Here is an 18,257-nt window from a genome sequence, read left to right as displayed (position 1 = left end):
TATATATATATATATATATATATATATATATATATATATATATATATATATTCAGATATGACTAATTCAGTACTAACAATATCACGAGATATTGAAATTATATCGATATAATTAAAGAACCGATATGCATTTGCGCGTGGAGTTTAATGGACTAAATAATAGGAATCTTATAAATAAGTCCAATTTTATTGTCGACACATAATCAGTGATTATGAATGAGCTCATGGACCTTAAGTCCATCCATTGACCTGAAGTCAATTAAAATTATGAATACTGGAAAAAGAAACTGTACAGTTTGCATTTTGAGTCATCATCATGTGCATATAGATAGTAATTTCATCATTGCATTTTAGTTTTAAGATTTAGATTTATAGGTTTTATTATTGCATTGTTATAGAAATGTTGTTTAGAATATGTTATTTAGAAATTTATTTCATATCATATGCATGCACATGTTAATAAATGTTTAAACTCTTATGAGATACTCCAACGAGGATAAATCCCTATAGGAGTCTATTATAAATGATCATCAAATGATGATGTTTGATTAATTGAGTTTTGGGAACTCATCATGATTATATATGAATCTCTATGACACGATTGAAAGGTTATCATTATTTCCAAAATGGAATATTCAAACTCCTATAAGAGTTTACTTGAAGGAAATTATTATTGTCTCAACCTGAAGTTTGAGCATATGAGAATTCAGATTTAAATGAGCGACTTGCTAAACATGTGAAATTAGTTTATGGTCCAGAAGTACCATAACGATTGGAAAATAATGTAGTCAAAATCTACAATGAGAATGTTAATCCATACATATGTGGTTTATCAAATAAAATAGCTCAAAGTAATTGGATGATTTATTCAATAATTATCGGATTAATTCTCCTTAATATAAGGAATTAAGGAATGATGACTGCACTCTTTTTCCCTTCGACTAAGGTTTTTGTCCCAACGGATTTTTTCCTAGCAAGGTTTTTAACGAGGTAGCAGTATAAGCGCATTATTACGATATAGTCATGATCATCAGTATTGTTGAGATGACAATTATTTTCGACATATAATGTTATGTCATTTATTGTGGAGAAGCTATATATCACTATTGCAGAAGTATTAATTAAAATGAAGATCCAAAAGTTATTATGAAATGATTATATGCAGACTGTGAATTCTTAAAGAAATATGAAGATTGAAATTATCAAGGATTTGAAGATATCAAGTTTATCAACTACAATGGATTTTATTCAACAATCGAGAAGTTACATAAAAGCATGGTTCATTTGAAGATTTATCAAGTTATGTAATCATCAGGGGGAGTTGACACGCGCTGTACACTTTTTCCTTATCCATGGTTTCGTCCCAATGGGTTTTCCATGGAAAGGTTTTAACGAGCCAGCTATTATTATGCGTGTTTGAAGATGTAACAGTCCTAAATTTTCACGACCAAAACGATAAACTAAAGATGGAAAATTCACGGCTGTCACTCCACACCTAGCTGAAAATGCCAAGTGCAAGGTAAATACAGAGTCAATCTTTAAAAAAAAAAAAAAAAGCAAAGTACGTGACTGAAAAACTTAATCAAATAATCAAGACATTGCAGCGGAAGACTTAAGTCTTACAAAATCTAAAACAATAAATAAAATTCAAATCCAATGATATTATAAAATTATAAATAGTGTAAGACGGAGTCTTTATTCAAAATCCTTCCACGCTCGTACTAATCCCCGGATCCAGTATACACCCATGCAGCATCTCAAGCATCTCAATTGTACCTATCAACTGTACCAAAAACATAAATAGGTACAGGTTCCAGTGGGGAAACAACCCAAAACATAAGGACGTTAGCAAAGCTGAGTTTTAAGGAAATAGTACACAATGTTAAGTTTACAAAGATAAACTAGTTTTGTGACCCGTGAAATTCATGGGTTGTTCTGTTTCTAGTGTAATACTTTAGTGATTTAATACAATAACATACTACGATCAATTCAATTTACGGTTTTCATGTTTTAAGGGTTGTATAAATTCAATTAGTCTTTTATACAACAGTTTATCAGAAATTAAAATTTCATACATTAGATATACTAAGATACCCCTATCAAAACTAAAGTAACTTAATGCAAGCTAAAATGAATTAATAATATAAGTATTCATATAATCAAATTAAACAAAACTATATTATCAAACAAAGATCCCCAAAAATAGAGCATCCTCACAAATTAGATATCAAAATTTCATCAACAATTCTTAAAATAACATAAAACACACAATTAAAAATGTTATGACAAAACTAACATTTTATACCCCCATAAAATTGAAGCTAATACAATAATAAATTGCGGAACTAAAAATTTTAAAGCAGCAACAACTTGAACAACAATTGGATCATTATTACCGAATACTTCACCTATTAAACAATATTATACAAAAAATGTTATGTCATCCCCTCAAATTTTCCACCTTTTTGTGATATTTCAAAATATATATAATAAATGCTCAAAAAATTATTAATCATCCACGGTTCCACATTGATGTCACCAATCTTTAGTTAGTATGTAAAATATAGTTGTTTACGCAATCTTAGTATTTCACTTCTCCATATAATCTTCTTTCTTCAATAAATCATACCTATTAAAAAAAAGTAATACAATAATAGTGGAATTTGTTTTATGCAATATTATCGTTATTAAGTTAGTTTCACCTTAAGTAATGAAAAAAAGAGGGAATGATAATCAAATCGTAGAGATGTAAGTATATTTACCTTGGAAGAGTTAACACAATAAATAATCTTGATAGCACCTAAATGAGAACAAAACAAACACATACGCGAAATTGAAAATGTGAGGAACACTTCATAACCCAATGAAACTTCCAATAAAAAAATAAAAAAAATTAGTTAATAATATCGGTGACACATACCATTCTACTAACGATAGAGATAAGAAATTTTCTGCTTACAAATTTTGCCTTCCATAAAAAATATATAAACAATTGAGGATGCGTTTTATGGCTATTAAATATTATTTTTTCATTATTATCAAATTTAATATAGGTGTAAATAAAGATCAAGTTCATGACCTTTGAGCATCCATTTTTCATTATTATGAAGTTTAATATAAACATAAATATGGGAAAATGAGAAATGGTATGTAAAAGGTTTGCATTAATAATAATAATAATAATAATAATAATAATAATATTATTATTAATATTGTTATTATTATTATTATTATTATTATTATTATTAAAAAAATTTTCATGTAAACTCCACTTTGCATGAAAGTCGTTTAAAAAGTTATCTGTATATGTAATTAAAATATGACATATTGATGATGATAGATATTTTGGTTTTCCTTTTAATTATATTTATAAATTTGTAGATATTAGTAGCTTTATAATCCAAATTATTAGATTTTTTTTATTTACTACATATCAGACCTTTTAGCTACTATCTTTATGGTTAATGAGGAGTTAGATGAACAAATTGAATGATTTAAATGATGAGAGTAAATTCTTAATTTATTTTTATAATTTAAATCATGATCTTATGGTTTCCACACAAAAATAAATTTTACTAAACCTTATAATGAGCTTTAATAAATTTATTAAAGTAGCCTTAATATTAACAATATAAATTAATAGAATTTAATTATGATAATCCTACATGGCAAAAAAATTAAATGTATTAAGCAGCGTTTTAACTATATAGTTAAAATATGACATATTGATGATGATGATTGATATTTTGGTTTTCTTTTTAATTATATTTATAAATTTGTAGATATTAGTAACTTTATAATCCAAATTATTAGATTTTTTATTTACTATATAAGACCTTTTAGCTACTATATTTATGGTTAAGGAGGAGTTAGATGAACAAATTGAATGATTTAAATGATGAGAGTAAATTCTTAATTTATTTTTATAATTTAAATCATGATCTTATGGTTTCCACACAAAAATAAATATTACTAAACCTTATAATGAGCTTTAATAAATTTATTAAAGTAGCCTTAATATCAACAATATAAATTAATAGAATTTAATTATGATAATCCTACATGACAAAAAATTAAATGTATTAAGCTGCTTTTTAACTATATAGTTAAAATATGACATATTGATGATGATAGATATTTTGGTTTTCTTTTTAATTATATTTATAAATTTGTAGATATTAGTAGCATTATAATCCAAATTATTAGATTTTTTATTTACTATATAAGACCTTTTAGCTACTATATTTATGGTTAAGGAGGAGTTAGATGAACAAATTGAATGATTTAAATGATGAGACTAAATTCTTAATTTATTTTTATAATTTAAATCATGATCTTATGGTTTCCACATAAAAAAAAAATATTACTAAACCTTATAATGAATTTTAATAAATTTATTAAAGTAGCCTTAATATTAACAATACAAATTAATAGAATTTAATTATGATAATACTACATGGCAAAAAAATTAAATGTATTAAGTTGCCTTTTAACTATATAGTATAGATTATATAGATTTATAGATGTGGCATTCGTAATGCACGCGTGGCTTTTTTTCCGCCTATGTGGCTTTGTCTACGTGGCCTTTTAAGGTTACCCTTTTAATATAGTTTATAGATTAATCAAACTTAAAACCAGAATAAGAATAAGAATAAAATAATATTACGAAGCCAGCATTTCCAATAACAATCCTATTCATTAAAGGAACAACCACAGAGCCTATGTGTCGCTCTGTGGTTGAAAGTCAACCAGTCAAATTATTTTTTTTATTTCCTGATTTCCAGTACCACGTTCTATATGTGAATTAATTAAGCAGCATTAGATCCTTGGTTTCTCTCTCCTCAAGTCTCAATTATCCAATTGTTCATTGTTCAATTCCAAAATTTATGTCCTCTACATTGAATGATGATTTCCAATATAAAAATTTGTGCCTACTGAATATGTCCAATAACATTATTTACAATTTTTTTATAAAGAAACGGAAATAGTAACAAACCCATAATTAATCAAAACGGCAAGAAAACCCATAAATTTATCAGAAATGAGACAAAAATGACAAAAAAAACTTGACATGAGTAATTATTAAAACAAGCAATTAGAATTCAAAACAAAGTATGTAATTTACACAAATAATTTTCTTATTCTTCCACTGGATTTAATCCAAAAGAACAAGAGGATCGGACAATTAATGTCACAAAATAAATTAAAGACACCATAGTAAAACACCTAATTTATTTAAAATTTCATTCAACATTAAACTACCATAGAAATTTAAATCTTCTATATAGAAATAAATAGAATGAAATGCTCATCAAATGAGTCTTACATCCACTGGATTTACAAAGTTTGAGATCCAATAAACATGAAAAATGTAATAGTTAATAAAAATATTACTTTGCTTAAATAATTAATACAAAACTAATCGATTAAATAGCTCAAAAATAACAAACCTCATTTATCTCGAGTTGATGAAATCAGTCATTCACAACAAAAATTATAGTTCTACAACAATGACCTCTTTAAAATGCAAAAAAAAAAAAAAAAATCGCATAAATTGACGATCGAACTAGAATGTACACCAAGATTGATCTGCATCGCTAACCTCTTTAAAATGCACGAGGATGAGTATCATTGCGTTGATGATACATGCAAAAGAATAAGAAAATAATTATTGTCTCAAATATCTAATTAAATACAACTAATCAAAATGAATTAGTTATTTCAAGTTCAATCGATATGCAATATTAATCTCATGATTTTGAGAAAACAATTGCAATAATCATCAAAACGAGATGGAAATAAACAAAATTAAAGTGTTGAGATTGAGGATGAAAAGATGAGAGATTTAAAGAAAAATCTGAGTTTGAGAGAGATAAGAGTGGCAAAAATGGAGGATTCAAAGAGAGAAATGGACTGAGTGTGCTGTGCGGCGGGTGAGTCATGAGTGTACAAGTGATGGGTAGGGTTTGTTTGGAGGTGTGTATTTATATAATCGTTGGAAAGGCTTTTAAATAGAGGTTACTATGGTCCAAGTATATAGGTTACATGTTCGGCCCATTCCATCAATGTTCATCACAACACAATCCAACGCATTCTAAGATACCATCTCAAGTATTTTCCAACGGTATTTTACGTTAGCTATAAGCTAGAAGTGTAAAAAGGGTGGGCGGGTTGGATCCCGGGTCAGAATATGGGTTGGGTTAAATGTGGATCGAGTCACACGAGTCATGGGTCGGGTTAGAGTCAATAAGTAGTTTCTAACGCTTTTTTTTACAAATTTTTTAATTAAAAAATATTTTTAGAAGATGTAGTTTAAAATTAATATTTTAATCATATTCACTATTTATATTAATTACTTCTTGACGTAATTACTAAAATAATTTTTTAAACAATTATTTTAGTATTATTATAAAAATTATATAAAACTAATTTTTTAATTGCATTTGTAATTTTAAGTATTAACTTTTTTTTAAAAAAATTATCTTATCAATATAATATAAAAATATTAATATTTTAATAAAATTCTCGATTTACCTTTGACCCAACGGATCAACCCATTCAGATCGGGTTTCAACCCTAAAATAACGGGTCAAACAGGTCGGCGAGTCGAAATCACCGGATCTTCAGGTGAGCTCAAAATTTGGCAGGTCTACTATAAGTCTATAGCACTATAGCATTAACTTATGTACCAAGGGCAAAACGAGAATTTAGTTACTACTAGGGCTAGATATATAAGCTGCATGTAGTAAAAAAAAAGGGTATACGAAATACAATGCGTCATAGGGGGCTAGCATCTAGCTTTATTATTATTATTATTATTATTATTATTATTATTATTATTATTATATTTTAGATACATCTGATAGGTAAACTTGCTAATTGCAAATGACATTATGATATGCATTGAAAACATTAAATATAACTTAAAAAAAAAAAAGAGTAATCTTCTCTATTTACATAATTTGATACAACACTAAGCTTTAAATAACAAACCCGTCGCTTTTACCAATCGACCAATTGATCCTAACGTATCATTTATACTATTGCAAATGAAATATCTAATTCAAATCTAAACTTCTAACTTTATAACTCAACTATTACATTGACAAATTAAAATTTTTAAACAGTATAATAATTTATACCTACGGGTTTTTATAATAACAACTTCTTAAACAACAAATCTATAAGAGAATTGCTGAACTAATTGTTTGTTTAGGCGAGGTATATGACTAGATTACACATATATAGCGTTATTTATAGTGCGTCTTATATTTAATAAAATTTATGCAGGATAAAATGTAAAGAATTTTGGGAATGAGGGTAGAGTATGTTCTAAATAAAACAGGGTTAAAATTGTTACTTTCAACGTGCACGAGTCAAAATTTTCATTTTCTCCGTGCATAAGATCTATCGACGCGCAAGAGTTGTATAAAATGAAAAACATTTTTAAAAATTGCACGAGATCGCAACTATTTAGAAATGTTCAATTTTACTAATTTTGTGTTATTTTTTATCCGATAATTTTACTCATATATAAGTCGGGTTTGGATGAAACCGCTCAAGTAATAAAATAAAGTAGAAACTCAATTTTGGCTAAGCAAGACGACATATAGAACTACTCGATCAATTGATCCTAATAAATCACTTGGGCTAATTGCAAATGAAATTTATGATTTAATCTAAAAATTTAAATATGACTATAATTTAAAATTGTTTAACAAAAAGTAGAGAGATTTTAATTTATTACTTTATTTCAAGAGATTTTAATAGTGACAAATTTAAATAGCATTCCCGTGCAATTTGCACGGGTATAAAACTAGTTATCAAAACATTCAAAACCCAAAACTTCCCTTCTTAAAACAATGCTTCGTCCTCGAAGCTTAAACCTTTCGTTCAACATGAACCTTCATACTTATACTACAATGTCTACTTACTTCGTATATCTCAAATTTTACCAGGTTGCTCAACCATATACAACGTTTATTCCCTAATTTACTTCCAAATATACCAATATACGAACTTCTCATCATCTCCTGTACTCCAAGGTAAAAGTGTCACTAAGGAACTAAGAGCTTGTCGGAAAGTAATAATTTTTTTTTCCGAAGAAGCACCAATACACTTCAACCACCTTTATATTTTACAAGTCCAAATAAAAATGAGAAAATAAATAAATAAAGAAATAAAATAGAAATTTTTGGAAGTGTTCAATGTTCACAAGCAGACCACAGGCCAACTAAAAATAAAAATTCCAAGAAGTGCTCAATGTGCAGAGGCAGCCCACATACCACACCATCAGTGAGTAAGCTACCAATGAGAACCGATAGTATTCATAACCAATAACAATGAGAATCGATAGCCAATACTGTGCATTAAGCGCAATGAACCCCAAAAAAATATTATGCATGATAATCATAAGCAAGAATTAGTATGTATGCAGAGTATAACCAAACTTAAACAATGTATGTGACACACAAGCATCAAGGCCACAAGAGGAGCGTAAACGTGCAAATCTCACTCCCCTTAAAACAAAGCTTCATCCACGAAGCGTAAAATTACCTTAGATAAAAACGTGAGGGTACTTGTTTTTCATGGCGGATTCAACTTCCCAGGTGGCTTTCCCTACATTATTGTTATTCCATAGAACTTTCACCATATGGGTTTCACCTCTACGAGTTTTACGCACCTGGCTCTGATACCAACTGTAACAACCCTAAATTTTCACGACAAAAACGATAAAATAAAGATGGAAAATTCACGGCTGTCACTCCAGGCCAGCTGAAAATGCCAAGTGCAAGGTAAATACAGAGTCAATCTTTAAAACAAAAAGCAAAATACGTGTCTCAAAAACTTAATCAAATAATCAAAACGTTGCAGCGGAAGAGTAAAGTCTTACAAAATCTAAAACAATAAATAAAATTCAAATCCGATTATATTATAAAATTATAAATAGTGTAAGACAGAGTCTTTATTCAAAATCCTTCCACGCTCATACTAATACCCAAATCCAGTATACACCCATGCAACATCTCAAGCATCTCAATTGTACCTATCAACTGTACCCAAAACATAAATAGGTACAGGTTTCAGTGGGGGAACGACCCAAAACATAAGGAAATAATAAACAATGTTAAGTTTACGAAGATAAATTAATCAAACTTAAAACCAGAATAAGAATAAGAATAAAATAATATTACGAAGCCAACATTTCCAATAAAAATTATCAAAACATTCAAAAACAAAAACTTTCACCATCTATGTGCCAAGGTCCTACCCTTGACACGGTCTAGGGGCACCACTTGTGCTTTGTTAGACTCATATAAGTGCGCACCTCTCACATTTAGACAGACAGTAGGATGGAACCGCCAAAGGAGAAAGTCTAACTACCTAGCGAGTGGGGGCCGAACAAATCCCCACCCAAATGAACTCGGGCCAAGAGTTAAATTTTCGGGACGAAATCCCAAGAGCGTCAAAGACAACCTTATACCTTCTAGACCAGAAGAAACCAAATTTTTCCAAAGCGGCCTGAGCAGAAACCATTCCAATATGTAATATTCAAAATATAGAAATACGAGTAAAAATTCATCGGTGCCAAAGTATTAAAAAAATAATAATTTAAAAGTTCAACCGAACATGCTCTTTACTTAAATTTGAAAAGGGTAAAAGTTCTTACCTCAAAGACGATCAACCAAGCTAAGCCTAGTACAAAAATCCTTTCTCTTCAAACCCGCAAGTTACAAATAATATGAAGTAGTTTAGTAACCTGCTAAGTAATATTAGACGTCCCACCATATTACACTAGCCTGATACGGTCTCTTCATCAAAACACGAACACGATAAATAACTCGTCTCACAGTTATTGTATCAAAGATTCATCCGAGATTACTTGACCCACTAAATCAAGATTGTAGTAACCCAGTCAGCAAAATTCAAAGTCCCTGGTTACTATAATTATTATGACGCATTCCTTATGTACCACATCTCTTAACGTCAAACTAAACCAAAGAATCTAACTCTCTCACCCTTAGTTGTTGCTTTAGTACAAACACCAGACCATTAAACAATAGTAGATCATATATTAACTTTAATTGTCCAAAAGTCATTATAATACCTTCTGTAGTTACATAGATGTCCAACAAGTAGTCATAGTTTCCCCTTTATTCCTCATCTAACGAAACAATAGACCTCAAGGTATATGCAAGTCCGTGTATATCTTTCACAAGCACGAAAATCTATATAGTCACCATAGCCTACCTGCAACTCAACCTCTAATTAACATATTAAGGCAGTAGTTTAAATAATTTTTATGACAAAAATCTATCTCATTAATTGCACACCTCCAAGCATAAATCTCGTTAATCACGCACCGTCACATCGTCATTATCCGACATCAAAATCCAACTAACCAGTCTGCAGTCCGTATCAGACATAAACCCATCCCAAATATGATAGTAATAATCACAATACAGTTCAGAACACAATTCGGAATATAATTTAGCGATTCATCAATCAAAATTTCAAAAACAAGAATTATAAAATTACTGAAAACTAGATGGGTATTGCTACTTACTGTTTATAAGGCACCAAAGAGAGGGGAAAGGACGATTGATTAACTAGTCGTGGTCGAAGCCCGCCAACTGTTTGAAGGATGACGACAGTGTATAGCCAGAACAGAGTTGAAAATAGTTGAGAAAAGAGGAAACTAAGGTGAATGAGGTGGTATAGGGGAAGCAAAAGAGTAAAGTGGTATAAGCAATAGAACGGGTTATAGGGTTTTAACAATATTTTTTTTTATAAGTTGGTTCAAAATCCAACACAAAAGTTTGGGCTTTATATAAACTTTGATGTTTTTTTTTATGAAATAGTTAAATACGACGTGTAAATAAAATTATTTCCAAAGCCATGCTTAATTTTGACAACATTTAATTAAAAGTCAGTATTAATAAAATAAATGACAGAGTAACCCGTAAACATAACTTGGAAAATAACGGGGTGTTACAGACTTCCCTTCTTAAAACAATGCTTCGTCCTCGAAGCTTAAACCTTTCGTTCAACATGAACCTTCATACTTATACTACAATGTCTACTTACTTCGTATATCTCAAATTTCACCAGATTGCTCAACCATATACAACATTTATTCCCTAATTTACTTCCAAATATACCACTATACGAACTTCTCATCATCTCATGTACTCCAAGGTAAAAGTGTCACTAAGGAACTAAAAGCATGTCGGAAAGTAATAATTTTTTTTTTTCCGAAGAAGCACCAATACATTTCAACCACCTCTATATTTCACAAGTCCAGATAAAAATGAGTAAATAAAGAAATAAAGAAATAAAATAGAAATTTTTGGAAGTGTTCAATGTTCACAAGCAGACCACAGACCAACTAAAAATAAAAATTCCAAGAAGTGCTCAATATGCAGAGGCGGCCCACATACCACATCATCAGTGAGTAAGCTACCAATGAGAACCGATAGTATTCATAACCAATACCAATGAGAATCGATAGCCAATACTGTGCATTAAGCACAATGAACGTCAAAAAAATATTATGCATGATAATCATAAGCAAGGATTAGTATGTATGCAGAGTACAACCAAACTTAAACAGTGTATGTGAAACACATGCATTAAGGCCACAAGAGGAGCGTAAACGTGCAAATCTCACTCCCCTTAAAACAAAGCTTCGTCCACGAAGCGTAAAATTACCTTAAATAAAAAGGTGAGGGTACTTATCTCTCATGGCGGATTCAACTACCCAGGTGGCTTTCTCTACATTGTTGTTATTCCATAGAACTTTCACCATGTGGGTTTCACTTCTACGAGTTTTACGCACCTGGCTCTGATACCAACTGTAACAACCCTAAATTTTCACGACCAAAACAATAAACTAAAGATGGAAAATTCACGGCTGTCACTCCACACCTAGCTGAAAATGTCAAGTGCAAGGTAAATACATAGTTAATATTTAAAACAAAAGGCAAAGTACGTGCCTCAAAAACTTAATCAAATAATCAAAACGTTGCAGCGGAAGATTTAAGTCTTACAAAATCTAAAACAATAAATAAAATTCAAATCCAATTATATTATAAAATTATAAATAGTGTAAGACAGAGTCTTTATTCAAAATCCTTCCACGCTCGTACTAATCTCCAAATCCAGTATACACCCATGCAACATCTCAAGCATCTCAATTGTACCTATCAACTGTACCCAAAACATAAATAGGTACAGGTTTCAGTAGGGGAACGACCCAAAACATAAGGATATCAGCAAAGCTGAGTTTTAAGGAAATAATAAACAATGTTAAGTTTACGAAGATAAATTAATCAAACTTAAAACCAGAATAAGAATAAGAATAAAATAATATTACGAAGCCAACATTTCCAATAAAAATTATCAAAACATTCAAAAACAAAAACTTTCACCATCTGTGTGCCAAGGTCCTACCCTTGACACGGTCTAAGGGCACCACTTGTGCTTTGTTAGACTCATATAAGTGCGCACCTCTCACATTTAGACAGACAGTAGGATGGAACCGCCAAAGGAGAAAGTCTAACTACCTAGCGAGTGGGGGCCGGACAAATCCCCACCCAAATGAACTCGGGCCAAGAGATAAATTTTTGGGACGAAATCCCAAGAGCGTCAAAGACGACCTTAAACCTTCTAAACCAGAAGAAACCAAATTTTTCCAAAGCGGCCTGAGCCAAAACCATTCCAATATGTAATATTCAAAATATAGAAATACGAGTAAAAATTCATCGCTGCCAAAATATTATAAAAAAACAATTTAAAAGTTCAACCGAACATGCTTTTTCTTAAATTTGAAAAGGGTAAAAGTCATTACCTCAAAGACGACCAACCAAGCTAAGCTTAGTACAAAAATTCTCTCTTCAAACCCGCAAGCTACAAATAATATGAAGTAGTTTAGTAACCTGCTAAGTAATATTAGACGTCCCACCATATTACACTAGCCTGATACGGTCTCTTCATCAAAACACGAACACGATAAATAACTCGTCTCACAGACATTGTATCGTCAAAGATTCATCCGAGATTACTTGACCCACTAAATCAAGATTGTAGTAACCCAATCAGCAAAATTCAAAGTCCCTGATTACTATAATTATTATGACTCATTCCTTATGTACCACATCTCTTAACGTCAAACTAAACCAAAAAATCTAACTCGCTCAAGAGGGTTTAGGTCAGGTATGAACAAGGGAAAATACAACAACAAATATGGAAGGATGGCTGCCCATGCTCAGATGGGAGAAGGTCAGACTGACCTTGGTGGCACCATCACTCTAACAACTCAGCAGTTTGAGAAATTGATGAGCAAGGGAATGGGACCCAGTCACTACCCAGAAACTGAAGATGAAATGGAAGCTAACGTTGCAGGTATGACTCACTTACACTGCAACTTTGCCTCAGACACACAACGTGAGTGGATTATAGATTCTGGGGTCTCCAACCATATTATATCTTACCTCAATGGTCTGGATCAGGTTGTAAAATTGCAGCACTCACCAAAAATTAATCTCCTTATGGAAGTTTCTCACGGTGGCACATACAAATTTGACAATGGAATAGTTTTAAAGAATGTTTTATTTGTTCCAGCATTTAAACACAACCTCTTATCTGTTCATAAACTAACCAGAGATGAGAAATGTCTTGTGGTGTTTTATGCTAACATGTGTGTGATACAGGACTCCCAAACCAAGGAGATTAAGGGACTTGGAATATAAATTAGGGGTGTTTATTACTTATTAAATAAGGACAGAGAATCCCACCCCAACATAACTATTGTATCCACTAGGTTAGAAAAACCTAGTTTATGTAATGTAGAATTAGATGGTACTTTTGCTTGTCATGGACAAAGATCAGGTAGCACGTTTTCAATTCTTGTAATCCTCCTGACAGATTATGTAATGGTTCTCATATCATCAATGACAAAATTAATGATGTGTGGCTTCTAAGAATGGGGCATGCCTCTGACAGCAAGTTGAGGTTCATACCAACTATCACTTCCTCATCCTTAAATGGTCACAAAATCTGCATTATCTATTCAATGGCTAAACAAACCAAATTACCATTCCCTAATAGAATTGAGACAGCTGCAAATACCTTTAATCTGGTCCACCTAGATGTTTGGGGACCCTATAGAAAGGAAACAAGAGGAAAACATAGGTTCTTCCTGACTCTAGTTAATGACCATTCCTGGGAAACTTGGGTTTATGTTATGAAACACAAATCTGAAGTTGCATCATTACTTATGTAATTTTAAAACTTCATCAAGAAACAATTTGGTAAACCTATCAAGATGCTTAGATCTGACAATGCCTTGGAACTCACAGAAGGGGATAGTAAGAAATTCATATTGTCCAAAGGGATATGGCAACAGACCAGTTGCATTGACAGGTCTCAACAAAATGGGGTGGTTGAAATAAAACATAGACATTTGCTTGAAATTAGCAGGGCAATCAGCTTTAGCTCTGAGTTACCATTGTCCTTTTGGGGGGATTGTGTTCTTACAGCTGCTTATATCATTAATAGGCTCCCCACCCCATTGCTAAAGAACAGCACACCATTTGAGGCATTGCTCCACAAGACACCAGACTACAGCACCATGAAAGTTTTTGGATGTCTGGCCATGGTATATAATCCTAGTAGGGACAAGGATAAATTTCAACCAAGAGGCATTCCATGCATTTTTATTAGCTACCCTCTCTCTCAGAAAGGCTACAGGGTGTATGATATAACCACCAAGACTGTGTTTATGTCCAGAGATGTCAAGTTTTATGAAACTGTCTTCCCTTGCAGGGTTCCAAAGTTCATCCAATATATCTCCTCTCTACAGTCAGGACATCATCCTCTCCTTTCTGATGCACCTGCTACAACACCAACTACCATATCCTATGAGGAACCTGACCCTCTGAGGACCACCAAGACTGAGGAGACCACTCTTCCTTCAGAAGATGACCAAGTTCAGACTCCTATTAATGATATTGTAGTCGCTGAGACTTCCACCAGACCTGTAAGGGACAGACGTGCTCCTGCATGGACATAGGATTTTGTTGTCAATAACCCTGTCATGGCCCCAGCTACAATTGGCAATGTTGTTCAATTACATCTCAACAAACCCTTTGTAGGCCATGTTAGTGTCACTAGTGTTCTAGATCCTCTCACTTTCAAAGAGGCAGTCCAGGATCCCAAGTGGATAGCAGTCATGAATCTGGAAGTTCAAGTCTTACATGATAATGGCACTTGGATCCTCACTGATATTCCCAAGGGCAGACAACCTATAGGGTGTAAATGGATCTATAAAATAAAATATAACCCAGATAGGTCAGTGGATAAAGCTCGATTGGTGGTTCAGGGTTTTAGGCAAATGCAAGGAATAGACTATGATGAAACTTTTGCCCCAGTGGCCAAGATGTCCACAGTAAGAGCCTTGTTTGCTCTTATAGCCATGAATAATTGGGAAACCTGCAAATGGATGTGGCCAATGCCTTCTTGGATGTAGATTTGGTTAAAGATGTCTATATGAAGCTACCCCAAGGCTACTGTGATGACATCCGTCACTTCTCTGGCCAGGGGGAGACTCACACTCGGGCCTCCAAGGGCAAGGTTTGCAAAATACTCAAATCACTCTATGGTCTCAAACAAGCCCCTAAACAGTGGTTCTCTAAACTGTCAGAGGTCTTACTCACATGTGGCTTCAAGCAGTCTCATGCTGATCACTCACTCTTTGTCAAACAACAAGATGGGTATACCACTGCTGTCCTCATCTATGTGGATGACATGGTCATCACAGGTGACAGTCCCTCTGAAATTCAAGCTTTGAAACATTGTCTCAATTCCTCTTTCCATATGAAAGACTTGGGAGAACTCTCCTACTTTCTTGGTTTGGAGGTTGAGAGAAATGAAGCAGGAGCCTTCATCTCTCAGAATAAATATACCCTTGACATGCTTCAGACTTTTGGGGTGGACAAGTCCAGGGCAATTCAACTCCCCGTCAGTCCTTTCCTCAAACTTGAACCAGGGAAAGGCACACCTCTTCCTCATCCTGATATCTACAGAAAATTGGTTGGGAAGTTGATCTACCTCACCATCACTAGACCTGATATTGCTTTTTCAGTTCAACTGTTAAGTCAGTTTCTACAATGTCCCACGTCTGATCACATGCAAGCAGCAAGAAGAGTCTTAAAATATCTCAAGTCAGCTCCTAGTCAAGGGATTCTTTTTCCCAGCAACTCAACAGCACGTCTCACAACATATTGTGATTCAAATTGGGCCTCTTGTACTTACAGTCGAAGGTCAACCATTGTATTCTGCATTCTGCTTGGCAATTCCCCCATCTCCTGGAAATCCAAGAAGCAGACAATGGTGTCACGCTCTTCTACTGAGGCTGAGTACAGGGCTATGGCCATGACCACCTATGAAGTCACTTGGCTATTTCAACTTTTGTAGGACCTTGGCCTCAAACACTTGGGTCCTGCCCACCTTAAGTGTGACAATCAAGCAGGTTTGGCCATAGCTGTTAATCCAGTCTACCACGAACGCACCAAGCATATTGAAGTAGACTGTCACTTCATCTGGGAGAAAATCCAACAGGGTCTCATGACCACCTCCTATGTCAATACCAAAGAACAAGTAGCTGATATCTTCACCAAATCATGTCCTGTTTACCAGCGCAGGTATTTACTCTCCAAGATGGGAGTTTCATCAGGACTCCGCTCACATCTTGAGGGGGAGTGTAAAGAGGATAATATATATCGTCCACAAGTGCAAGAAAGAAATCAGAGGAAATCCAAGTGTACAGAAAAGTACATTCTCAACAATCAATCAAACAATCTAGGACAATCTAGGAAAAGGACTAGTTAAACTAGTTGTCTTAGAGGGAATGCTTTTATCCAGTTTAGGATTTTGTCCAAGGGTCTTTGCTTTTGTTAATTACTGTATATACAACCACCTTGTACCACTTTGTTCACTCACTTCAGATAAACACAATTAATACAACTACATTGCTATGCTCTCAAATCTCTTTAATGTCTTCTACTTCCTGCTTTGGCTATGAATTCAACAATATGCATGAAAGTGTCCTAAATTTTTGTTATGGGCGTGATTTCGGTCACATGGTGAAGATGAAGGACCTTATTATGAGATAGGGGCTGAAATATGGGGAATGGTTGAGGGTCTCATCGTGGAAAGTGGTTAAGACGATCACGGAGGTTAAGTTGAATGTTTCTTAATCATTGTCAGCCACATTTGAGGAAGAAAGAAAGAAAAAGGAATAAAGGACATTAAGAGAATGAGTGGGAGAAATGGGTTGGGGGGATGAGTGGGAGAAATCAAGGAATAAAGGACAGTAAGAGCAAAACTCTTCTAGTCTCGATCAGGTTGAGGGTCTTGATTCTAGTAACGGGGGAGAAATGGGTGGGGAAGATGTAATAAACACGAAGGGATCAGATGTGGATAGTAGCAGCTAGTGGGAGGAGATGCGGGGGTGGATATAATATCATGTATAAGAATGGGGTGAGATTGGTGGTGGAAAATGGAGCAAAATCCTGAGCGTGTATAAGGAGAATAACGAGTAAATGGTGGTAAAAGCTGTTAATGTGAAATGATCTAAGGGAGAACGGGATGAACAAGAGGGGATAAAGGTTAAAAGGTTTAATTTCGACATGAATGTATGTTCAGTTGAGCTGGTGGTTGAGGAAGTTCCACCCCATTGGACCCCATTGATCTCTTGAGCCTTAATTGGGGGTCGGACAACCCCGACGGCCGACGCACTAGGAGGGTTTCGGAATCTGATTCGGAGAGAGGCCCCAATGTTGGTGTTTTTGTGTGAGTACACTGAGTAGTATAGAAATGAAGAAAGATACGTCTAAGTTAGAAGGTTATGTGAGTATGGAAGTGATAGTGTCAATCGGGCAGAATGTCTTACTTTTTTATGGATCGGAAGAAGGAGATTACTGTGGGTTTTTTTATCCACGCATGTTCATTGCATAGATTTGACATTAAAAAAGATAACATTAGGTGGAGAATGATGGGTTTCTATGTGGATAGCCAACGGTGCAAGATAGACATCTCTCTTGGCAACTCCTTCGGATTTTAGCAACAAAGTCTCAGTCTTCTTGGCTTTGTTAGGCGACTATAATTTCATGCAATAATTTTATTGCCTTAATGATTTGGTTTTTGATGTTATGAATTCACATTTGATAAAAGGATAATAAGGTGCTACTAATAGAC

At 33.3% G+C, this 18,257-nt stretch overlaps 1 protein-coding gene and 2 long non-coding RNA genes across 3 annotated transcripts; 1 reads left to right on the top strand and 2 right to left on the bottom strand.

Annotated features, from left to right (window-relative positions):
• Nucleotides 1-1,460: 1,460 nt before the first annotated feature.
• On the bottom strand, nucleotides 1,461-2,899 carry LOC141623383 (uncharacterized). The gene is made up of 2 exons (XR_012533343.1): nucleotides 2,762-2,899; nucleotides 1,461-1,782 (listed from the first exon to the last, which is right to left on the bottom strand). It is a non-coding gene; the product is annotated as an uncharacterized LOC141623383 (long non-coding RNA).
• A 6,713-nt stretch (nucleotides 2,900-9,612) lies between these two features.
• On the bottom strand, nucleotides 9,613-10,780 carry LOC141623382 (uncharacterized). Its single transcript, XR_012533342.1, has 2 exons — nucleotides 10,334-10,780; nucleotides 9,613-10,264 (listed from the first exon to the last, which is right to left on the bottom strand). It is a non-coding gene; the product is annotated as an uncharacterized LOC141623382 (long non-coding RNA).
• A 4,316-nt stretch (nucleotides 10,781-15,096) lies between these two features.
• Nucleotides 15,097-15,528, top strand: LOC141617559 (putative mitochondrial protein AtMg00820). The gene has a single exon (XM_074434746.1). It carries the CDS (start codon nucleotides 15,097-15,099, stop codon nucleotides 15,526-15,528), a length of 432 nt encoding a protein of 143 aa, XP_074290847.1.
• The last annotated feature ends 2,729 nt before the right edge of the window (nucleotides 15,529-18,257 follow it).

This window comes from Silene latifolia, chromosome X (assembly GCF_048544455.1).
Source record: "Silene latifolia isolate original U9 population chromosome X, ASM4854445v1, whole genome shotgun sequence".
NCBI classification, from domain to species: domain Eukaryota; kingdom Viridiplantae; phylum Streptophyta; class Magnoliopsida; order Caryophyllales; family Caryophyllaceae; genus Silene; species Silene latifolia.
Note: the sequence above shows the minus strand (reverse complement) of the source record. Positions and strands in the feature narration are given on the sequence as shown.

Excerpts from the sequence above, each read along its gene's own strand:
- LOC141617559 (XM_074434746.1), top strand. The coding sequence starts at position 15,097 with ATGGCCCCAGCTACAATTGGCAATGTTGTTCAATTACATCTCAACAAA.